The 25,953-nt window shown below is 37.8% G+C and overlaps 1 protein-coding gene across 1 annotated transcript; it reads left to right on the top strand.

The window, feature by feature from the left end:
• The first annotated feature begins 2,928 nt into the window (after positions 1–2,928).
• LOC134791458 (putative inorganic phosphate cotransporter) lies at positions 2,929–23,852 on the top strand. Its single transcript, XM_063762486.1, has 9 exons — positions 2,929–3,044; positions 6,413–6,630; positions 7,056–7,292; positions 10,996–11,205; positions 11,936–12,100; positions 21,503–21,719; positions 21,863–21,984; positions 22,523–22,639; positions 23,328–23,852. Exons 1-9 carry the CDS (start codon positions 2,933–2,935, stop codon positions 23,556–23,558), a joined length of 1,629 nt encoding a protein of 542 aa, XP_063618556.1. The 5' UTR covers positions 2,929–2,932; the 3' UTR covers positions 23,559–23,852.
• The last annotated feature ends 2,101 nt before the right edge of the window (positions 23,853–25,953 follow it).

Here is a 25,953-nt window from a genome sequence, read left to right as displayed (position 1 = left end):
CTTAGCAAACAAAAGGAAATAACACATATTGTAATGTGCTAGGGTTCTAATACAACTTTAAGTGTTAGGTAATAAAAAGCTCAAAGTACTCGTATCACTCTGTGTAAACCGAGATGTGGAAAACAGGAACTTCATATCATATATAGTAAAGGATGACTCACGTTAGACCGGGCCATGTCCTGGCCGGAGCTACCGGTGCGCGCATCGTTTTCTATGGAAAGCATCACGTGTTCGCCTGTCATGTCATAGAAAAGTAAGCCCCGGAAGGTCCGGCCCGGTCTAACGTGAGTCATACTTAAAATGTTCCTTATCAAATAATGGCGCTTCACCCAATACAATATTACCACTATCAGTCTTGTCGATGCAGCACTTCAATATATTGTGGGATATAATGAAATATAGCCAGTCTCTCAATAGTTTTCATCTACGCTACTTGCACCAATCCTGGGTTAGCCACTAACTCGGAGTTAACCGCTAACACAGGGTTAAATTGTATTGGTAACTCCGGGCTTAACCGGTTAAACCCGAGTTAGTGGCTAACCCTGGATAGCGCAAGTGGCCCTTACCTGTATTTTTTTCAATCAGAGTCAAATAATGTACATTGTGACAAGCAAGGTAACCGAATGTACCTATCGTAACACAACCTTTTACTATAAGAATAAGAATGTGTTGTGAACTTTTCCGGTAATACACAACAGTACATAGGTATATATACAGTTTTTTATATATGCATATGCTCATATACATAGAAAACATCCATAACTCAGGAACAAATATTTGTGATAAGCACAGAAATAAATGCCCTTACCAGGATTTGAACCCGGAACCTCCTGCTTCGTTCAGGGTCACTACAAACTAGGTAGGCTAAAGTGGCTCACAGATTACCAGATCGCCGGACGATATCAGCCTGTCCGTTAAACGCAAAAGGTTCCAGTTCCGAACAACTGACAGGCTGATATCGTCCGGCGAACTGGTAATCTGTGAGCCCCTTTAAGAAGCCGTAAATACCTACAAGCAGTTATTTGCAAACAAAATTATTTGGATATTACTTCACTTTGAATATACTAGACCAGTGGTGGGCAAACTTTCTTCATGGGGGGCCAGAAAGTTTAGGAAATTTAAGTGGAGGGCCAGAATTGCAGCCAATTTTTTTTTTGATTTATGATAATCGTGGGCCAATACCATAATAGCCCATATACTAGTTATTTCATAGGACCGGCGGCGGGCCGGATAAAATCCATCCGCGGGCCGCAGATGGCCCGCGGGCCGTACTTTGCCCACCACTGTACTAGACCATCTGGATTTGACCCTTAGAATTCTGCCTAATAGACATCGCACCAGAATTAAAATAGTTACTTATGAAACATTGATATTATTATGATATCGTTTTCTAAAATGAAAAGTATATTCCTTTTTTGTATTTTTAAACAAAATGACATGCTTATCAGAAACGTAACCAAAATGTTTATTGTGGTTCCGTAATAGCCCAAATAAGTATATTTTCTAATATAAGGCAGTACCTACGTGTATGTAACTGTGGCAGCGGGATAAGTGTTTAGTGCTGGCCTTTATGTACCGGGGCCTGTTTACATATTGATTAGTGTTTAGTGCGAGTTCCTAGAATACATTTACGACTAAACGCAAGTATCAAATGTATTCATACATTAACTCGCAACAAAATCTAATCAAATGTGTAAACAGGAATCAAAGTGACGGCCAGCCATCATACTTATCCGGCAGCCACACTTATCCGTATTGGTCGATGGTCACATGAGACTATTTTTACATATCAAGTTATCATAGTCTGCCTGATTTGTGACAGTCTTATCGTCGGTGCGAATAAAAAAATCGCTATGTGTTTTTTTTACGATTTTTTGATTTTGACATATTTTAGTTCCTTTTTCAATTTCCCGTCGACCTATATAAATATTTTTTTTATATCTTTATTAGTTTTGAAAATAACTAAAAAGATTTGTATAAAAAAAATAGCTATGTGACTTTTTTAGCACTTAACTAAATTAAATGCCTTGTTTTCCGTCGAGGGTGATGGCGATAATGTTGCACATGGCGATTTATTGACCCTAAAATCCGCTATGTATCATTTCTCGTACTACGTTACTTTGGCAACAAATCGCTATGTGTAAACTTTACACATGACGATTTTAAGTGAACCAAATTTAAGTCGTTATGTAGCAAATTTCTGGTAAAAATTATTAATATTGTTAAAATTTACGAAAAAGACTGTTTATTTTCTTCATAAGTATCACGTAAAAACCATTTATTTGCCAGAAAAAAAATACAAGTGCAACAAATACATTACAAACAGGAAAATAAACAGTTATTTTTGTCTCCTGAAAAGTAGCTAAAAAATACATGGCGATTTTTTTATTCGCACCGACGTTTATATGGACTTATTGAGGACTAGCAACCCGCCCCGGGTTTCGCACGGGTTAACAAATTATACACCTAAACCTTCCTCAAGAATCACTCTATTGATAGGTGAAAGACCTTTCAGTAGTTTTTGAGTTTATCGCGAACATACAAACACACAGACAAACGCGGCGGGGGATTTTGTATTATAAGGTGTAGTGATGATACCTAGATTACATGCGCTCACAGCCTCACGCATCTCTGAAATTCAATGAATATTTACCATATCACGTGTACGTGTAGTGTACCTGACATAATCCAACGTGTAAATACAGCAGTGCCTATATAAACTCACATAAGAAAGTTTGTTTACACGGAGAGTGCCAGTAGTTTACAGGTTGATAATGGATTGTATTGTCTAGACTTTGATTTGAATATTATACAGGTAATTTAATAAACGCAACGCAACAACGCAACTGCCGCGTTTGAATTACATTCCATATACTAAGAGTTTATTAACCTTTACAGAAGTGTAGTATATTCATATATATGTAATATTAAGATGGAGAAAGAAGACATAAACCAGGCTCAGGTGCTTAATAGTTTGCTAACTGAAAAGTTACAGACTCGTACCGAATTGAAGACGAACGCTCTCACGAGAATACTGCAATCGTGTAAGTTTTCAATGAAGTTTTTAACATATAGCGTAGAGACCATGGGTTGCTCATTAGGGTGATGCGAAATCCACAATTCTTGAATGTAGCAATGGAACCCCTCTAAAAGGTTGTCTATTTTTTTATTATTTAAGGGAAAAAAAATAAAAAAATATTGGTATATAATTTTAGCCCTCTACTATTCGATTATATATAGCAATATATGTATATTTTTAATAAATTTAATAGGCATGTTGACAATTTTTTAGAACTGTATTCATTTTACAGATAGACACGTAATTATTACAAAAAAAAAATATTATTTTTTTTTATTAATTAATTTTAAACACTAAATAGAGCTTAATTAGTTTAGTGTTTAAAGTTTGAGCCTAAACGCTCCAAGCTGTCACGTGACGTCACAAACAGATAAATAATCAAACTGCTGCCAAAATGTCAGTCCTAGCGTAGATCAAAAGCTGTAGTATTTAATTTATTTCTCTTTCTAAAAGATAAGTATTACGTAAATATATAAGCTAAAATAATGAATAACAAGTTTTACATGTCTTATGTAGTGCCTCTGTGTAAAAGAACAACAATCAAGACCCTAGAGTATAAAACACATATTTGTTACATGATACTTACGTTGCAGTTACGAATTTGGACTTGAATGATATTGTTAATTGCGCACTATAATTATGTATTCATATTACGTTCAGCGATGATAAAAACATTTCAAAAATGAATCACAATAACTGATTTCACATAAAAACACTTACAGTTACAATTTAACATGAATTATTATGATACAACTAAATGAACTAAAATTTTGAATGTAAATATAGCGGGCGCAGATATAACTTTTTAAATTTTATTTTTTTTGTTTCCGACAGCCAACGTGGCAATGATAGTTCCATTCACCCAAATTATTAAAAAGAATTTGGTGAAATATCGTATTATATAACATTTTATTTATTTAGTAACAAATAAATATATACTTTATATCATGTAATAATATTTTTTGTACATAATAAATGTCTACTGTCGAAATAAAAAATACATACAGTTTTTGAACATCCAAACTCTTTGGTGGTGTCGTATGGATTACGGTCAGGTTTGACGACTTGTCTGTGGTGTTTTTCATGCCATGACGCCACGCGCTCCGATTGGCGTTTACAGTCACGTGATACTGGTCATTATTTTAAATACTTTTGATTATTTTTAATTAATTTATTACGCATATTTACACTCGAAAAATATGATTTTCAGCATTCTAATATTCCCTGCTATGGTAAAAACATAACATGTTATATATTCGCTATTCATGTCAACATGCCTATTTATGCTTACTTTTTTTATAACAAGTTTTATTCATTAAATAACATATTTTTCTTACAGATATACTCGATTCCTATACTTATTTTTGTTTATAACGTATATTTTTATGACACGGTAAAAGCACGTAAATAGGGATTTTATGGAAAATGCCCTTTAACCCGGATATTGTGCACAAATTGGAGTTTGCAACCCATAACAGAATAGTGAAACCTATTTTGAACATGATAAGATAATAAAAATGATACTAATATAAGTATATACATATATGCCTAACATACGTGTGAACATGACCCAAAAAGGGCGTAAGCGACGCCGAAGGGCGAAATTTGACGCTTATTAAAACATATAAGTAACCCTTTTTTTGCAGTAAAATGATACTTTTCGTAATCAATAACATCGTTACTTTGACACAAGACTGTCTAAAAAAAACAACTCATATAATTTTTTTACACTGTAGCATTTTCCTTGTTTTGCATGAAATTGCTGTTTAATATGAAAAATGGAAATTATATTATTTCATAAATATTTAAAAAATGCAAAAATTTTTTGGTATATTATACGCTTATTAAGTATTATATAATTTCAATAAAATGTACACATATTAGTGAAGTAGTATATTTTATCTACACACATATCATAAACTCTCTATGATACCTTCAAAATCCGTAAATAATGGCCCACATTACGATAAACTGTTTTGTTACAGCAAATTTCTTATCTGTGAAAATGTGGTAATAGCTTCATTACTATATCAAAATCGATTTGGTAATGACATTCAAATTTCGAACATCTCTGAAAAAAAAAGCAATTTGATTTGACCCCTATTCTAATATCAGTCGAGATGACGTTTTATTCGAAATCAAATGACAATTGCATACAATATTGACAAATCTCGCTTGTAAGTTGGTATCGGACGATATGGTAATCGACCCCGACTCTAGTTTGTCTTTGAATTAAAAAAAAACTACGGATGCGTGACATGCGTGAAAAAAGTTTTCATTTGCCGCCATGTGACGTACAGTTTATCTTTTAATTAGTTTGTAAGTAAAAAATAATTTGTTTTGTTGTTTTTAAAGTAACTATAACAAAAGTTTCGTGTAAAATGTACGATAAAGATATTTCGGAGACGCCATCTCATATCCGCGAGTTCCGCCAGAGAGGAAAGTGCCCCAATGTCGGCTGTAATATGAGGTTAGTGAATATATCATAGAAAGTTTATAATATGTGTGTAGATAAAGCAGTGTATGTAACTGTACATAATTAGGCATTAAAACACTCGTGTGATACTATTATGAACTCATTTCATTCGTTTCATAAACCCACACTCGTATTTTAATGCCTTTCATTATGTAGCAGTCACATAAACTACAATTAATAATTGATGAAAATTTACCTTTATTAATTTCTTTAGCGGCTGAGTAGAGGGCTAAAAGTAGTGTTAATTTTGAAACTTGATATAATTACTATAATCTACATGACAAACCGCAACTTTTGGTACCGGTTCCACATTGATAATCAAATTTTTATTTTTTTTCCATACAACGACGCTCCACCCTATTGCTCATGGCTTGGTCATGAGGTGGTCATGACCACCCTTAGGTTGGTCATGGGGTGAACGACGAACCGGGAAGTTGACAAACTGGGAAATGGACGAACGGAGACCGACTCGGCAAACGGTGCAGAATAAACTCGATTAAAAATGTAACGAAAATCCGCACCTATTTTGTAGGAGTCACAACTGCTCCATTAAAATAAAATTGAAGGTGCCCGCCATCGGGGTAGTTTAAACTATTGCAGGGATTTTCAATCTTTATGCAGTACGACTCTCCTTTACATGTTATGATTTGTATGCATGTAACTGAAACTACCTGTGTAGTTTTAAAATCTAGAGTTGACAATGTATGTATTGCATAATTTTTGAACCTCTTCCCTATTGGGTAATTTGATGTTGTTGAGTTGATAATTCAACAAACGTGATTTTTATGCCGTTTTTTGCGTAATGGTACGGAACCCTTCGTGCGTGAGTCTGACTCGCACTTGGCCGGTTTTTTCAGGTTGTTTTATTCCACAACGTTTTGTGTTAAGCATAATGGGGCTTATGGGAGTGTGTAATGCTTTTACAATGAGGGTATGCCTCAACATAGCTATCACTCAGATGGTAAACAAAACGAAAGAATTCAATATTGAAGTAGATTTAAATAGCAATACTTCTGTTGAAGAAGCATGTCCAAATGAAATAGTCAGCACCAATGTCACGGAAATCGAAAACCCAGTAAGTATTTTAGTAAGGTCAATGTGGCTAATTCCGTCATAGGGACTATAAGAGCGTGTATTTCTTTGATTTTCAATCGTAGGAAAAAAAACATTTGATTTTGATTGCTGCAACAAAAAGTAATCGCTGCTTTGTCGACGAAATTATCAATGTTATTCGTTGTTCGAGAAAAACGCTAAGTAGCCCCTATAGCGGAATTAGCCACATTGACATTAATTACCTATATTTTGAACTTTTCTTCTAGTGCATATAGAAAGGTCTCGATACAAATAGCAGTTTTAACTTTTTAACATTTACAATGGCTGTTTTATAACAGTTACTAATGCAGATTCGTAAATTAAGTTTTAAGTTCTAATTTTATGATTTTTGTTATTACTTATATTACCTATAAAAAACCTAAAACGAACTTTTATATTTTTTCATAGTTTGCCATATTTAAATGGGATGAATCAACACAAGGTTTAATTCTTAGCGCCTTTTATTACGGTTATGCTATGACTCAGTTTCTGGGGGGATATTTGGCTGAGCGGTATGGCAGCAAGTGGACCCTGGGCTTGGGCCTACTGAGTACGGCGCTGTTCACGTTTCTGACTCCCTGGGTGACCAGAGCGGGAGGTGCGACGTGGCTATTCATTCTTCGTATCATTCAGGGAATGGGTGAAGTAATAACAATCTCTAATGAGAAATTATTTTTTAAATTGTAGGTACTTATATTATATGTAAAATACCTACTCAAGATTAAAAATACTTTAAGAAATCTCATATTGAAAAATATCTCATTTTATTACCTACTTGTATTCGTCGAGTAAGCGCAATCTCCCCAAAAGCATATATATGTATGTATGTATGTATGTCTTCTTCTTCTTCCTTGCTCCATCCCACTTTAAGTGGGGTCGGCTCTCCTAATTACTTTGCGCCACGAGATTCTGTCGAGGGTTGTCGGGTCGGGTAAATCGTTTTTCTTAATTAATTGGGTCATGCTGGTCCACCATGTAGTCGGCGGGCGTCCCTGGCCTCTCTCTTTCTCCGGCAGGTTCAGAGCCTTCTTGGCAACGTACTCTTCGCCCCTTCGCATCACGTGCCCGTACCATCTGAGTCGGTATTCCGTCAGTTTTTCAGGTATAGGGGCTACCTTGAAGCTGCCACGAATGTACTCGTTTCTGACTTTATCGAGCCGTGTAACCCCTCCGGACCACCTTAGCATCTTCATTTCGGCTGTATGAAGTTTTTGCACGTTGGTTTCTTTGACAGGCCAGCACTCCGATCCATATAGGAGCGCTGGTCTAACAGCCATTTTGTAGACCTTTCCTTTAGTTCGAACGGGCATGCGAGTGTCACACAGTCCTCCAGACAGCGAGCGCCACTTTTGCCAGCCAACATTTACTCGGTGCGCTACATCTTCCTCTATATTTCCATCTTCTGAGATAACCGACCCCAAGTACTTGAAATGTGTAACTTTTGGCACCGGTTTCATGTCGGGGTAGCAGATAGTTGGTTGTTGGTTTCTGCCAGTGAACCTGCAATGCAAGTGTTCGGTTTTGGTTCGACTGACTTTGAGACCCGCTTGTTCTAGGGCGTTAACCCAGAGATGTAGAGTATCCTGCATTTCGCTTGCTGTGTTAGCCATGAGTACTATGTCGTCCGCGTACAGGAGATTCATCGGCAATGGGGCTTGGATTTCTTTGGTTATAAGATCCATGACCAAGTTGAAGAGTAGCGGACTAATTGCCGAACCTTGGTGAACCCCTACTCCTACCTCGAACGCTTCGCTGAGGCCTGCTGGGCTTTTCACTCTCGTGAATGAATTGTGATACATGTCCTGTATAAGTTGTATGTAAATTTCAGGCAGGTGTTGTGCCCTAAGCGCCTGCCATACAATTCTACGCGGTACCCGGTCGAAAGCTTTTTCCAGATCGATAAATATAAAATGTAGATCTTCTTTGTTTAAGCGGTACTTGTCGGTTATTATTCGGACAGCTTGTATGGCGTCGGTGGTGGATTTTGAGGGTGTAAATCCAAACTGGTTCGTAGATATTGACGTAAGCGATTGAATACGGTTGTTTAAAATGCGTTCCCAGATCTTGAGTGTATGAGACGTCAATTTGATGCCCCTGTAATTTCCACAATCCGTTACGTCTCCCTTGTTTTTATAGAAGGGAATTAAGTGACTATGACGCCATGAGTTTGGTATCATTTTGGTTTTAAGGATGAGATTGAAGAGTCTAGTAAGCCATTCCAGTCCTATAGGCCCGAGTATCTTCCATATTTCTGCCGGGATCTCGTCTGGACCAGTAGCTTTATTCTTCTTCATCTTTCTTACATTCACTTTAACTTCATTGATACCAATCTCCTGTATAGGTCCTTGGGTTGGCGGGAGGGGATGTATCGTTTGGCTCGGAAACTCTTGATTCATTAAATCCTTGTAGTATTCATACCATCTTATTGTTATGTCTTTATTAGATGTTAGTAACGTTTTGTCATTGTTTCTAATAAACTTATTCCTTTTAATATCTTGCGTTGATTTGTGCCTCGATTTAGCAATTTTGAAAATTTCTGTATCTGAATCTGCTTTCTCCAGTTTGGTGTACAACTTTTCTCTTGTGTTAGCTCTTGCCTGCGCCACCATTTTCTTTGCTTTTATTTTTGCCTCCTTATACTTATTAAGGTCACCTTCACACTGTGTTTCCTGCCACTTTTTAAACGAGTTCTTTTTGTCCACAATACTTGTCTTGACTTCTTGGTTCCACCAGGATGGATCTTTTCCTATGCTCAAACCTCTTTTAGCAACTCCTAGTCGGCTACGTGCCTGACTCTGGCAGAAATTTTCAAAGCTTGACCACATTTGTTCAGTATTGTTGTATGTATTACTCATATCCTTTGTCAAGTAGTTACTCAGATCTTCTATGAGTGCGTTTCCTTTAAAGCCAGTAAGTTCTCTCCATTTGATTCTGGGTGTTTTGTCTCTTGTTCCCTTAATAGGCTTAGGCAATGAGTAGACTCCCACTAGGATCCTATGCTGAGAGGTCAGAGATTCTCCTGGGATTACTTTGCAGTCCTTGAAGCTCTTCTTTAATTTGCTGTCAGCTATGATAAAGTCTATTTGTGTCTTTTTCCCGCCACTGCTGTAGGTTATCAAGTGATCCGGTTTCTTTTGGAAGCTCGTGTTGACTATGAACATGTTATGTCTTGAGGCAAAACCAAGAATGTGTTCTCCTTCCTTGTTAGGACGCCCATATCCAAAACCTCCATGGGCCAGTCTATACGTTAAGGTGGAACTTCCTACGTGGCCGTTCAGATCCCCCATGACAAATTTTGTCTCCTCTGATGGTATTGTTAGCAACATGTCATCTAGGTCATCCCAGAATGCCTCTTTCTCCCGGTCTTTACAACCCACTTGGGGCGCATATGCACAAATGATGTTCATAATTGGCTGATGATCTAGTGCTAACTTAACAGCGATGAGGCGGTCTGTAATCCTGTCTATGTTTACAATTCTGTCTTTTAGGTGATGATCGAGTACGATGCCGACTCCGTTGTGTTTATTATCCGTTCCATAATAGACCAGCTGGTACCCTAAGCCTAGGTCCCTGGACTTCGATCCCTTCCAACGCGTCTCCTGAATGCAGCACACGTTTATTTTCCGACGTTTCAGTGTTTCTGCCAGTTCTTGACTACGTCCAGTTAGGGAGCCCAAGTTCCACGTCGCTATCCGAAGTTTTTGTGTCGACTGCGAATTTTTGTTATTCTTGTCAATGAAATCGTCGCTTTGGGGGTACGCCCTAGTATTATTCGCATTCACAATCTTCACGTCGCTTGCGGGGTACGCCCTAGCATTTATACCCTTATTCTTTCTTTTGACTTTCATAATTAGGAGAAGTGTGTTTTTGGTTTGTGTTTTACGGCCGGTTACCACCTGACGCCAAGGCTCCACCCTCTTGGAGGACTTGGGAGCCGCCGTTGACCCTTAGGTTCTTCCGCCGCCATCCCTACTGAACATCCCAACCTGGATGCCCAGCACACCTGTGACCTCTACTTCGAATATGTCCAAGAAGCTCGCAGATGGGGTTTGATATCGAAGTTTCCATCTCCGGCCTTGTGGTCCGTGGGAGGTATTTAATTTCCCTCCTATCCCCTGAGCTAGCGTGACTAGCTCAGTGAGCATCCCCCTATCCGCCACCTGGGGACGCGTTCTCTAGGGAATGAGGCTACCCCGAGAAATGTATGTATGTATGTAAACACTTTATTGTAAGTACCGACATAAGACAGGTTAAATTACAATGAAACAATATATATAATAATGTACAAAGGCGAACTTTGCCTATAACTACTTATCCGTATATATTTGCAATTGTGTCGTTTTAATAGGGTCCCACTATGCCGGCGCTCATGCTAATGCTTTCAAACTGGGTTCCACCGCACGAGCGTTCCCTCCAATGCGCACTTGTATTCGGAGGCGGCCAGATCGGAAACATCTTCGGCTCGCTCATGTCTGGCTTGTTACTATCCGGAGGCAGAGACTGGGCCTATGTCTTCTACTTTTATGGTGGATTTGGTTTGATTTGGTTTGTTCTCTGGGTAAGTCAAACTCTGTTCATATTAAGTTTAAGGGCCACCACACACTAGCGTCTTTTGAGCGTCGGCGTCTAGTCGGAGTGAGTAGCTAGATCAGTGCCCCAAACGCGTTAGTTCCGCGTAGCATTATTCCCGGTCGCATTTTTCCCCACTCGCGTTAGTTCCGCGTAGCATTATTCCCGGTCGCATTTTTAGACGGAGCCCCGCCGCATTTTCCCCAAAGTGTAATGTTTTCATGGACGTCACACTAAATTAATAGGTTAGGTATGTTAGGTTCGTTAGGTAGCTTCAGATGCCCGAAGGTCAAACCGTCCAGAAATAGGAGCCCCGCGAAGCGGGGCTCCCTCTAGCTAAGTTGTGAACTAAATGTTTTTTGAAAAACAAACTCTAGTGGGGAAAAATGCGACCGGAAATAATGCTACGCGGAACTAACGCGAGTCGGGAAAAATGCGATCGGGAATAATGCTACGCGGAACTAACGCGTTTGGGGCACTGATCTAGCTACTCGTCGGAGCTATGGAAAATGACATCGCTTGCAGTTGTGTCAACGTTGCGTCGAGCAGCAGCCATAAAATTTACTAGACGTTGACGCTCTGGAGACGCTAGTGTGGGGTGGCGCTAAGGCTAATTTAATCTTTTTATATGAAATATTAGTTATTATAACGATATTACCGATCAAATTGTATTTAAATTTCTTTTTTAGTTAACTAGTAATTTCTTTCATTTTCTTTAGAGTATTTTCTGCTATAGTTCGCCCAATATTCATCCTTTTATAACCAAGAAGGAATTGGACTACTTGAACTCGAAGATCATTAAGTCTGACAGCATGACTAAAGACCCTGTCCCGTGGAAAGCCATATTGAGATCACCACCAGTCTGGGCACTAGTATTTGCCGCGGTAAGTGAGCATTATTAAATAAATTACAAACATCCAATGAAAGGTAAGTATGATATTTTTCTTTTAAAAATATTACACACAATACATTATACATAAAAAATGGGTACACTACATAATTCCGAAATATTTTATGCCGAATTTTAAAATATCGAATTTTATTATTCCGATTTTTAAATGCTCGACCGAGGCTCGACCCATCAAAATTCCGATTGTCGATTACGAACTATAATTATACCGAATAGCGAGCGGTAATTATACCGAACGATGAAAATCACGAAGTTTTATATTTCCGAATAGTAAAACCGACGATTTTTTAAATTCCGAACCACATAATTCCGAATATAACAATTCCGATAGGGAGAAACACCGAATTTAACATTTACCATTTTTTATATCACGAATTCCGAATTGTCATAATTTCGAAATTTTGAATTCCGATTTGACGTGATTCCTATTTTTTAAACTCCGAATAACGATATTCCGAATTTGTTGTTAATAAATAAAGGTACCTACGTTTCTACGGGGGGTAGCAGTACGGCTACCACCAGTTTTGACATTGACATAACGCTCACGTTTACGTAACTTACTTTCTATGCATCTCGCTCGTACTCGCATATGCGAGTAATAGTGGAAGCGAGTTGTACAGAAAGTAAATTACGTAGACGTGAGCGTTATGTCAATGTTAAAACTGATGGTAGAGGCTCAGTTCTAACGTAACCTAAACCTACTTTTTTTAAAACAGTTATTTACTGTAGGGGTCGCAGTTCTAACCTAACCTATACCTACTTTTCTGTAAGCAGTAAGTTTCTAGGGGAGGAAGGGTCGCACTTCTAACCTAACATACACCTACTTTTCTAGTAGCAGTTGGTTTCTGTAAAGGTCGCAGTTCTAACCTAACCTAACCCACTTTTCTAGTAGCAGTTGGTTTCTGTGAAGGTCGCAGTTCTAACCTAACCCACTTTTCTAGTAGCAGTTGGTTTCTGTGAAGGTCGCAGTTCTAACCTAACCCACTTTTCTAGTAGCAGTTGGTTTCTGTAAAGGTTGCAGTTCTCACCTAACCTAACCTACTTTTCTAGTAGCAGTTGGCTTCTGTGAAGGTCACAGTTCTAACCTAGTCTAACCCATTTTTCTAGTAGGAGTTGGTTTCTGTAAAGGTCGCAGTTCTAACCTAACCTAACCCACTTTTCTGGTAGCAGTTGGTTTCTGTGAAGGTCGTAGTTCTAACTTAAGCCACTTTTCTAGTAGCAGTTGGCTTCTGTAAAGGTCGCAGTTCTAACCTAACCTAACCCACTTTTCTAGTAGCAGTTGGTTTCTGTAAAGGTCGCAGTTCTAACCTAACCTAACCCACTTTTCTAGTAGCAGTTGGTTTCTGTGAAGGTCGCAGTTCTAACCTCACCTAACCCACTTTTCTAGTAGAAGTTGGTTTCTGTAAAGATCGCAGTTCTAACCTAACCCACTTTTCTAGTAGCAGTTGGTTTCTGTAAAGGTCGCAGTTCTAACCTAACTTACTTTTCTAGTAGCAGTTGTCTTCTGTGAAGGTCGCAGTTCTAACCTAACCTAACCCACTTTTCTAGTAGCAGTTGGTTTCTGTAAAGGACGCAGTTCTAACCTAACCTAACCCACTTTTCTGGTAGCAGTTGGTTTCTGTGAAGGTCGCAGTTCTAACCTAACCTAACCCATTTTTCTAGTAGGAGTTGGTTTCTGTGAAGGTCGCAGTTCTAAACTAACTTAGTCCACTTTTCTAGTAGCAGTTGGTTTCCGTAAAGGTCGCAGTTCTAACATAAACCACTTTTCTAGTAGCAGTTGGCTTCTGTGAAGGTTGCGGTTTTATCCTAACCCACTTTTCTAGTAGCAGTTGGTTTCTGTAAAGGTAGCAGTTCTCACCTAACCTAACCTACTTTTCTAGTATGTCCAAATGATTTAAATGCATTTTTTGTTTGCTGATCAATTTTAAAAACGGCTGACCATTTAATTACTTCCCTTTTGAAAATCACGAATTTCATTATTCCGAGTTTACAAAAGATCGAATTTCTGAATTCCGAATTATTTTATTACCGATCGGTCAATGATTTTTCAGAATAGACAAATTCGGCAAAAAAAATCGGATTTTTAAAAAATCGGAACTTTAAGCTTTCGTTCATATGACAATCGGATTTTAAGTATTCGGAAATAGCGCAGTCGTGATTTGCTTCTTTCGTGGTTTTCAAAGTCGTGATTTCGATATTTCGGACGTATAAAAAATCGTGATTATGAAAATCGAGGTTATGAAAGTCGGAAAAACATATTTCGGAATATTTGGGTGTTCCCATAAAAAATTAGATCGAACCCCGTTATTTTTCAATTTCTGCGACACACCCGTTAGATGACGGACAACATGGTACGCCCTTAGCACCCTTACTGAAAGTCCTCCATCTGTGCTTGCTAGTCAATGACTTCCTCGTCGAGTCAGCTATAGTTATATATTTAATGTTTTAACATTCTTAAATTAATTAATATTAGGTTTAATTGTTTGGTAGTTCTCTATTTATAGAGAACTATCAGGACTAGTTTTACCCACTTTCTGGTTACATACCTCTTTCCCCTACACTTATGTAGTTAAAAATGAACAGTAAGTAGGGTAACCCTCCAGTGAATGAACACCCCCCAGTGAATGAACAAAATCACGTTTTTTTTCTAAAATAAGAAATATTGCCATTTCTACCACTTGTCGTATTTTTTTTCTTATTACCAACTCTTTTTCCTATACAATTGCAACACGTGATAAATTTATTTTCGACTAGTTGGAATATGACTGGCGTTTGAAGTTTACGTGTTACTGGTTTTGAGGTTTTGTATGAAAAAAATAGATCCCAAGTAAGAACAGTGTAAGTTTGGAGCAACATATGAAGTGTGTCATAGCCCAACCTCCCGCTTAACGACCTCGTATGCATATTACCCTAGCAACCGTTGATGTTATTCGATTGACACTTGACTTGAAAAATATAGTTGTTATGATTATAATATCGTGCATGCATTTATTAAGAATATAACAAATTGGCGACGATGGCGGAAGAAATCGAACGCCTTATCCGTCTACGGGCTTCGATACGCGGCCAACTAACGAAACTACAACAACAATTACTACAAAATCAACCTACTACAGATTTCGAAGTAAGTCAGAGACTGACAAGCTTAGAAAATTACGAGAAGAAATTCGATACAATTCAAAGTGACATAGAATCGCAATCAGAAAATTTAGAATCGGAGATAGAGCAACGACATACAACCGAAGAAAACATTTTACAACTGAAATTGAAACTGCACGGCTTACGCCCTACACCAATCACCGATGCATCTTCAACGTACGTCTCCGTTTCACAACATACGCGGAGCTTGGAAGGTACGAGTACAGACTTACGACCACAACAAACACCGAGGCTCAATTTTACGCCTTTTCATGAAAAAGAAACGTTCAAGAACTTTATAAAAAGACTTACTGTATATTTGCTGCTGAATAATATAACTAACCCAAAAACTAAAGTATACATGTTACTATCAACACTACCCCCGGATTTACATGAAAGAGTCCACGACCTATGCTCTCCAGATGACCCTCTTGATAAAACATTTGAAGAAATCGCAGATATATTAGACAAGTTCATCGACCCGAAACCAAGCATCTGGGCATCCCAACATACCTTCATTACGCGTCTACAACAAGCCGATGAGTCAGTCCCCATTTACGCTTCAGAATTGAAGAAGCTGTCACTCAACTGCGAGTTCAAGTGCTTACACTGCAAAAAGCCTACAATTGATTCGTTCCTATCACTACAATTGATACGCGGCCTGAAGGATGAAGACATCCGTACAAAAATATTGCAAGAAAACGAAACCATGACATTCTCCAAATTAATACATACTGCGGCATTAATGGAAACTGGAAAAAGCGAAAACTTAACCATGTCGACATCCATTCAAAAAATGTCAACTGACAACATCAACAAAATTTCGCAAGCGCACAACCAACCACTACACCCACCGCGAAACAAGGCTATTACGATTAGAGATCTTAAAGGTAAATGCTACCGTTGCGGAAGAGACGATCACAAAGCAAATGAGTGTGGCGCTATAAAAAGTACATGCCGTAAGTGTCAAAAGGAAGGGCACATAGCTCGAGTTTGTTTGCAGCGACATGAACGCAATCAAACGAACCTCCTGAACCACTCGACAAGCAGTGTCAGCACCGAAAGCGTGGGAGACATCCACCTAATTAAAAGTGAATATTCAGACAAATTCATCATTACTGTTGACATTGAAGGCAAGAAGGTTGACATGGAATATGACACTGGAGCTGCACTGTCCGCAATTTCACTCAAAGACTACAAAAAATTAAGAATTAATAACAAGATATTAAATACTACTACGACATTTAGAACCTATACGAAACAATCCTTCAAACCGATCGGCGTAGCTTACGTCAAATGCGCTTACAAACATCAAACATTCTATGGAAAACTGTACATAATTGACATGGATGTTGAACCGGTTTTGGGTAGGAGCTGGATGAAAGAATTCAAAGTAGATTTTGCTGACATGAGAAGCGTTGAAACATGTTCGAAGGAACCGAAACTAGAGAAATTACTTAAAGAATATGACTCTACCGTCTTCAATTCAAACCTGGGCGAAATTCCAAACGTCCCAGGTCATCTGACACTGAGAGAAGATGCGAAATTAATATTTATCAAACCACGCAGAATACCGTATGCGTTACGTGCAAAAGTAGATGAAGAAATTGATAGACTAGAGAAACAAGGAATCATTACAAAAATCGATCACTCCGAATGGGGTACACCAGTCGTACCGATAGTGAAGCCCAATGGCAACATTAGACTTTGCGCAGATTACAAAATCACCTTAAATAAAGTAATAAAAGATGAACAATACCCTATCCCCATAATTGAAGACATCCTTGCCGAAATGAACGAAGGACAACTTTTCTGCACCTTGGATATCACACAAGCATACTTAAACATGGTCATGGATGAAGAAAGTGCCCTACTACAGACCCTAAGCACACACAAAGGCACCTTCAAGGTAAACAGGCTCATGTTTGGAGTAAAAGTAGCCCCTAGTCTTTGGCAGAAATTTATGGACCAGCTGTTAATGGGCATCGAAGGCGTCAAGTGCTTTTTCGACGATATAATAATTCAAGGCTCGACTGAAGAACAGCTCCTCACCAGACTTAGACAAGTTTTACAAAAACTCAAAGAGAGTAACCTTCGAGTCAATAAAGAAAAATGTGACTTCTTCAAACGTAGCATCAATTACTTAGGGCATACCATAGACAAAGACGGATTACATAAGAACCAGGACAAGGTCAAGGCAATTGCAAATGCACAACGCCCAACTAACGTAAACGAATTAAGAACCTTTTTAGGCATGGCAAACTACTACAATAAATTTATACCGAATCTATCATCCATTACTAACCCTCTGAACGAATTATTGAAGAAAGGTGCGAAATATCTTTGGACAACAAAATGTGAAGAAAGTTTTAATACTATTAAGGAAGAAATACTGAGTGAGCGGATATTAATACACTTCGATCAAAATAAAGCTCTCATTCTGGCTACAGATGCCTCACCCTTGGGCCTTGGTGCCGTTCTGAGTCACAGATTACCTGACGGTTCAGAACGTCCCATAGCATTCGCATCTAGATCCCTTACAACCAGTGAAAAGAAATATAGTCAAATTGACAAGGAAGCGACAGCCATCTTCTGGGGATTAAAGAAATTCTTTCACTACTGTTATGGCCGGAAATTCACCCTTATCACCGATCACAAGCCGCTTACATCTATTTTTCACCCGCACCAGACATTACCTACCTTAAGCACGATGAGACTATTCCATTATGCGCACTTCCTCTCCGGATTCGACTACAACATTGAATATAGAACTTCAACGAAAAATGCAAATGCAGACTACCTCTCTCGCTTCCCGATAGAGAAAATAAATGACAACAAGATTGACCAACACTGCGTATTCCAATTGAAGCACATACACGCAATAAATATTTCACCGGAAACAATCGCCAGAGAAACCAAAGAAGACCCTGAATTACAAAACTTACTACAAATACTTCAGTCAGGTGCGTCACTCAGAGAATCTGGATATAAAGATAACGAACTGACATTACAAAATGATTGCATTCTAAAAGGTACACGAGTAATGATTCCGCATAGATTGCGGCAACAGATATTAGAGGAACTACATACCGGTCACATTGGAATTTTGAAAATGAAACTCCTTGCACGAAGCTTCGTATATTGGAAAAATATTGATAAAGATATTGACGACAAAGTCAACTCGTGTCGAACATGTCGTCTAGAACAGAACGCTCCACCAAAAGCACCGATTCATCACTGGGAAGACCCTGCAGGCCCATGGCAAAGAATACACATAGACTTCGCGGGCCCTATATCTGGTTATCAGCTGCTAATTGTAGTAGATGCATTCTCTAAATGGGCCGAAATCATTCCAACGAAAACAACCACGAGCTCATTTTGCATTCAAAAACTAGACGAATTATTTGATACTTTCGGATTACCCTACACCTTGGTCTCTGACAATGGTAGACAGTTCACATCACAATAATTTCAGAACTTCTTAAGCAATAATGGCATTGTACATAAGACCATTGCCCCGTACCACCCAGCGACCAACGGTCAAGCGGAACGGTTTGTACAAACAATCAAAAAAACACTGCACAAATTAGAGGGGGAGAGTGGCGTGATAACACAGAAGATCCTAAAAGTTAAGAGGATACTTCGAGGTACGCCAGGCAGCTCTGGAGATACTCCCTACATGCGCATGTTCGGGAGAGAAGTAAGAACAAGACTGACGGCGAAGATCCGTGCGCCTCCAAGGTCCCCTCTCCGACCAGCTCCGACTCCGACTACAATAAAGCAATTCGCCTTAGGCAGTAGAGTCCAGGCGCGAAGCTACTCTGTATCTGATAAGAAGTGGCAGTTCGGTATAGTGAGACGCCGGCTCGGGAACCTACATTACGAAATTGTAATTGACGACGGACGTGTCTGGATCCGACACCTGGACCAGCTGCTCCCGGCTCCAGGGATTCCACGGAATCACGGCGGAGGCGTGTCATAGCCCAACCTCCCGCTTAACGACCTCGTATGCATATTACCCTAGCCACCGTTGATGTTATTCGATTGACACTTGACTTGAAAAATATAGTTGTTATGATTATAATATCGTGCATGCATTTATTAAGAATATAACAAAGTGCTTATTTAATGTTTAGCTTTACAAAGTTTTGTTATTTGGTTAGATCAAGAGTTAAACCTTCTATAAATTTACATTCTGTTGGCTTATTCTGCGATTACGTCTTTATTTTTTATAGTTCCATTACTGGCTTATCAAATGTTCTCAAACCAGTAAATGAACGGTGTGTTCATTTAGTGGATTCGTCAAAATTAATTGTTTTTCCAAATTAAATGTAAACGTAATGGTATTAAGCTTGTTTTTCGTGATTCTGCATAGAAAACGATTCTGATTCTTTCAGCCAGTATTGAAACAAACCAATTTTCTATAGTCAATTTACTAGATTTTTCATGCCTATGTATGAACAATACAGTAGACTATAACAATTTGGCTTGTTCATTTATTAGATTTCTACTAATTCTATGTATGAACAATGTAACTACGATCAATGTTTATTATTTGAAGCATTATTTGCTGAGCCAGACCCTTTTTCTTCAAAATTTGCACTTTGTTTCTAGTTTCAAAGATTGATTTTGATTTTCTTATTCATTATTTAACATATTCCTGTCTTATTGGCAAATAATATTCATTTGATTACATTCTAATCTATTTGAAATCAATATAGACGGGTAAAAAAGATTGATTGTCATAAACGCTTTCGCTTTATCTACTGAAAACAGCAAGCTGGAAACGCTTTTTTCGTTTAAAAATGTATTTTTAGTGCTGATTAAATACATTAAAATAATGTTCATTCACTGGGTATTGGGGTGTTCATTCATTAGTTTTTATGTTAATTCATTAGGTTTTGAGGTATGTTTTGATAAATTCTTCTATAACTCAAAAACTACGTCAATAATAAAAAATCGCAGAAATTACATTCTTGCTTATTAAATGAGGATTGATTAAATAGCAAATAATTATTCAAATGATTAATAATTGCTGAGAAATGATTTTTCTAAATTGGACAATTGCTTAAGTGTTCATTCACTGGAGGTCTTACCCTACCTACGTATTATAAATTTAGAAGAAATGGTACATACACAGAATACATTATTTAACACCGTATTGTTGAGCAGATGCTACATGAGATGCAGAACATAATACTAAAAATATAAGTGGATGTAAAACGTGATTGTCATAAAATGTTTATGGGTACCTTTGCCTCGAACATCTTACATGGAAGTTTATTAGATTACTCGCCGACGCCCTGCAGCTTTGCTCGTTTAGTTTCGATTTACCTCAGAGAATCAGCCTCTTTCTAAAACATTGTATTCGAAATTAGATATTTGGGGTAGCCTGCACTTTATTACATCACGAAATATGAAATTGTGCTATCAAAAATGCATTATTTTATGTTGATCCAATAATTAGATGACAAGAATGAAAGAGCAGTAATGGTTACACCATAAGGGAATGGGATTGTATTAAGCATGTATATTATGTTAACGTAAAAACCCGTTTTAAGTGAAAACGTGTTTTGACGCGTTAATAATATTTTTCCGTATCTCACTTCCGTTTTCCACTAGTTAAAATATTTTTTTCGTAAGACCTCGATGAAAACTAGTTTTAACTGAGATTTATGGGAACTAGTTTTCGCAAAGTGCCTTGGTGAAAACTATTTAGCTGTTTTGACTAATTACATATTTGTTAAACTTATACTACGTTACAATAGCAAGTGCCAGAGCAAGTGACGCCGCAACAGAAAACTGCGTCACGAAAATGATTTATTTAGTATTTAAGTTTTTTATTATTGTATATATATGTTAGTTTGTAAGGTATGTATCTATGGGCCTTAGTAGACTGAAAATAAATGCTTTGTTTGATTGATTGATTGATTGAATAATAAACTATAGGCACTCAAAAGCGAATAGGTACGATTTGTACTAAAACAAATTTCCAAAATGGGATTTCTGTTACTCCGTTAAATTATTAAAAAAAAATATTAGTAAGTATCTCGTCCTCAAAATTAACTTTTTATTTGCTATTTAGCCACTCAAACGTGCATTGGATCAAGTTTGAATATTTTGAATAGCTTTTGTTCTTGCTCTGATTTTGTTACCACCCTTTGTTTACCATCAATCATTATACAAAGAGGATCTCGTGGTTTCCAATAGAGTTAAGATATATCTTACATCCTTGCAGGTCGGTCATGATTGGGGCTACTACACTATGGTCTCAGACCTGCCAAAATATTCCGTGGATGTGCTCAAATTCGACATCACACAGACTGGCTGGCTGACTGCTCTGCCGTATGTTGCCATGTGGATCTGTTCCTTCATATTTGGCATTGCTTGCGACCTGTGCGTTAGAAAAGGATGGCACACTATCAAAACGGGAAGAAGCATTCACACAACAATTGGTAATTAATTTGTTAATATTAAGCATGCCTATATTTTTCGTAGTAGGTTAGAATTTCGACGAAAATTTAAATTCTTATTTTAATTATTAAAAGCGATTTTTCTCAAAAGTACCTTTGTTTATAAATGTAAATATTTTTTACAGCTGCCACCGGTCCTGCGATATGCATCATTCTTGCTTCGTACGCAGGATGTGATCGAAATGCTGCGATGTTCTACTTCATTCTTTCTATGGGTTTGATGGGAGGGTTCTATGCCGGAATGAAGGTACAACAGAACTGACGTAATAAAAAATAATCTTTACGACTTTATATTTATTTGATTGCTATTTGAAGGTAATGTTACTTTATCATTACAGTTTCTTTCCTAGATAGACTAACCCGTTTTTTTCTAACTGCAACTTTGAGAACAAATCACATTATTTTATTAAATATTTTGATCTATTTCCGTTTGCATTAGAGATTATATTGATACAAAATTTGATATGATTTTACTACTTGTCTATCGTATTTTTTAAGTTCTTGATCACGTTTTCAGAATCAATATTTCTATCTTACTTTTAATTATTTTTTAAGGGGCAATGCCGCCAGCATTCTAGGTTACATTCCAGAAGCGGGTACCTTTGGAGAGATATTTTATATTTAGTATTTAGTTTTAGTTGTTCTTTTTAGGTTTTGTGTTAGTATTGTTTTAAAATGACCTGTCATTTGAAGTTAACTAATAAACAACCCTTTAAATATTGTGAATATGCAAAGTAAAGTGTTGTTCTCTACATACCTACTTACTTCAAATGTTTTCTTTTTAGGTGAACGCTTTAGACTTAGCGCCGAACTTTGCAGGCTCCCTAACGTCGCTCGTAAACACTACTTCTACGTTTACGGGAATGATTACTCCGTTCCTTATCGGCTTATTGACGCCTGATGTAAGTCTCTCTCTCTCTCTCTCTTCTTCCCGGCCGATTTCAGCCACAGCCACTGCATTATATTATGCATTATGCCTAGGAGCGGGAACTGAGCTATACCCAATCTTCGTCTGCAGTGCTCGTCCACACCGAGGGCATGTCAGGACTCCGTCAACGTAGTGATAGGTGAAGGTGGCTTTAGAGCATCTCGTTTATTATCAAGGCCTACCCTCCTCCGCTCTTCAAATATGGCTCTATTTAAGGATAAAAATAAAAATAATTCATGTCATTATTTGTGATTCCTTTCCATCCTTTTTCCTAAGCAGATCATGATCCTCACCGGAGAAGTCATGTGCTATAAAATAGTGGGATGTTTATAGGCTGAATATGCTGATAAATATACCGCAGTCACTCCCGCTGTAGAATGTACTCCGCCAAGGTTTTCGCTAAGACATACTTATTCGTATATCAAAAAGTACTTAATTGTTGTTCAAAATGTCGTCAACGCCCATAATTTATGACACCCCAAGCTGCAAGCATCCATAGATTACGGTAACCGCTAACCATCAGATAGTAATATCACCAACGTGATATAATGTAATTGTAAACATATTAGGCAGGTGATAAACTTCTACACTGACTCATAATATGTTAAAATTTGTTAGTCGATGTCACCGTTACAGTTATTATTTTAAATGTTTTTTTGCAGTCTACTGTCAGCCAATGGCGTGTGGCATTTTGGGTATGTTTCGCCGTGCTGGTTGGCACTAACGTGGTGTACTGCATCTGGCTGGACGGCGAGCAGCAGTGGTGGGACGACGTGAGGAAGTACGGCTACCCGGCCGGCTGGAAACATGGCCCTTTGATCAGAGAGGTCAATCCGGAGCAGCCGGGCTCTATCAAAATATCAGAGGAGGATGAGGACAAACAAGTGTATTGAACTGTCAATCCCAAACTATTAGCTTAGGCCATTTATTTAGTGTGAATTTGAAAAATATTATGTATTTCGGCAGATATGCGATTTTGCGATGTCAGTATGTAGTCTCTCTGAATGTAATACTTTTTTTTAAATCCGTTTTATCCCGTATTCTCATAGGTAGGTACAACTTATTTCTTTGGGTACAAGGAGGTACCTGGGTACAAAATATACGGCGATTGTCATTGTTAGCTGAAGAAAGTGGTTTTAATTTTAAGGGGACTAATGAAAAATTACAATAAACTTAACAAATCAATGTACCAGGTGAGAAAAATTTAATACTATGCCTGGATACAAGTACTATACATGGAAATGGGTTAAAGCAAGAAATCTTCAATAAATAATGACAATGACGCGCTTAAGGTGTGCTCATCATACGATTTGTATCATATATTTAAAACTCAGTATTTTAATGTTATTTTTCATATCATAGTTTATTGCTGTAAGTAGCAACACGAGTACATCCCTTCATCATCTCCATCTTAGAAATAAGTATCAAGTTTTAATTTAGAGCCGAATTACCAACCGTACCGTTTACCTCTGGCATAGTTAAAGGAATAGTAATACACAAACCCCAAATAATGCAACATATCGCAGACAGTGCATGATATTGTTCATCTTATGATTCATTTGTCTATGCCTCATATTTTTGAGTGTAAAGCCCTGTCCCCATATCGCGCGGCAAACTATCGAACATAGGCTCGAACTGACTCGATCTGATCGTGCTGGCTCGCGAGCCAACCCGGTATCCATTGCGCGCGGCTGCCTCGCGAGCCAATGTTCGATAGTTTGCCGCGCGATATGGAGACAGGGCTTTACAGTAAGATGCTACTTTGTATTTTTAGTTAATAAAATCAACTCTTATGTAATTTCCGAATGTCATCAGCTTTTTTAAATGTATTTGCTAGTACGTATAACATTACGCGTAAGGCAGGGTCACCATGTAAAAGGGAAGGTATTATAATAAACATTGTAATAAACGAGAGTGTAGTGAAAAGTATTTAATTATTAACACGAAGAAAATAAAACAGTACCTAACCTCCTACCTTGGAGGATTATAACCGTTCGGAGACGCCTTGTCTGTAATTTTCTGTACAAAACAGTCTACCGATTTTTGCGGGGGAGGGGCACGTCAAATGTATAGGTAACGTACAAATAGGCAAATAGCCATGTCAGATAAACGTCAGTCCATACAATGTGTATGACCGTTGGCCGCCTATTTTCGACAGAGGGGAACGCCTGTTAATGGCTACTCCGTTTGGTGTTATCCTCCAAGCCTCTTACCTAATGTCTGTAAGTACATCCCTACCAACAACCTATTACTGTTATATTTCATATACTTTATTCAGTTTTCGAATAAATACAATCAATTAAAGCAGTGTCTGAATTAATATGAAAATATTGTAATGTATGTTGTAAGTTAGGTGAAATGAGAGCTTCGGTCTAACCAAAGAGAATTTAGACTAGAGGAATATTGTCAAAGTAAATTATGTAGTCAGTACATTTACTGCCATCTTTCAACACAAATGATGAACACTTTTAGAACGCCATTTGACTTTGATCCTTATTTTTTCACTGATATGTGTTAAATTTATAAAATGTAAAAAAATATCGCAATCTAGTTGAATATAGGCCAAAGGTACCATCTTTTCGAGCGATGGCGCTATACCTTTGGCCTACTGTCGAGTTAGTAGATGCCGATACTTTTTGACATTTTACAAATTTAACACATTTGATGTGAAAAAATAAGGATCAAAATCAAATGGCGTTCTAAAAGTGTTAATCATTTGTGTCGAAAGATGTCAGTACATGTACCTACTGACTATTACATAATTCACTTTGACAATATCCCTCTATTTCAAATTCTCTTTGGTCTAACGTAATCATTGAGTGTGCTAGTACAAAAGCGAGTCACGTCTTTACTTAGCTTCTGGGTTAAATTTTTGCCTGATATTTTATCACGAGCAATATCCCTCCAGCGTCTCATTTTGTATTCCCATGTGTGGTATGCTTATGCTCATGAAGGTTTATGTATTATGATATAGGCGTCAAGAATTATGAACTGCTATAATAATGTGGGTTAATGGTATAATCAATAATATCTCCCTACTATAGGGATCTAATGGGTTTAAGGGCGGTTGTGAAATATGCAAAAGGGAAACCACATGTGGATTGGCGGGTCTGATCCATGTCTGATCGGAAGTTTTGGGACGAAGGTAAACTCAAATAATATATGTAGGTGAATTTGGACTAAAAATAACTGTTGTTTAATAAATGGGCTTTTGCGTTTGTTATTGTAGTCGTTAAGACGACGCGAAACGACCGCTTCTCCACACAAACGTACCTAGTTCCCATTTTC

This window comes from Cydia splendana, chromosome 6 (assembly GCF_910591565.1).
Source record: "Cydia splendana chromosome 6, ilCydSple1.2, whole genome shotgun sequence".
NCBI lineage: Eukaryota > Metazoa > Arthropoda > Insecta > Lepidoptera > Tortricidae > Cydia > Cydia splendana.
Note: the sequence above shows the minus strand (reverse complement) of the source record. Positions and strands in the feature narration are given on the sequence as shown.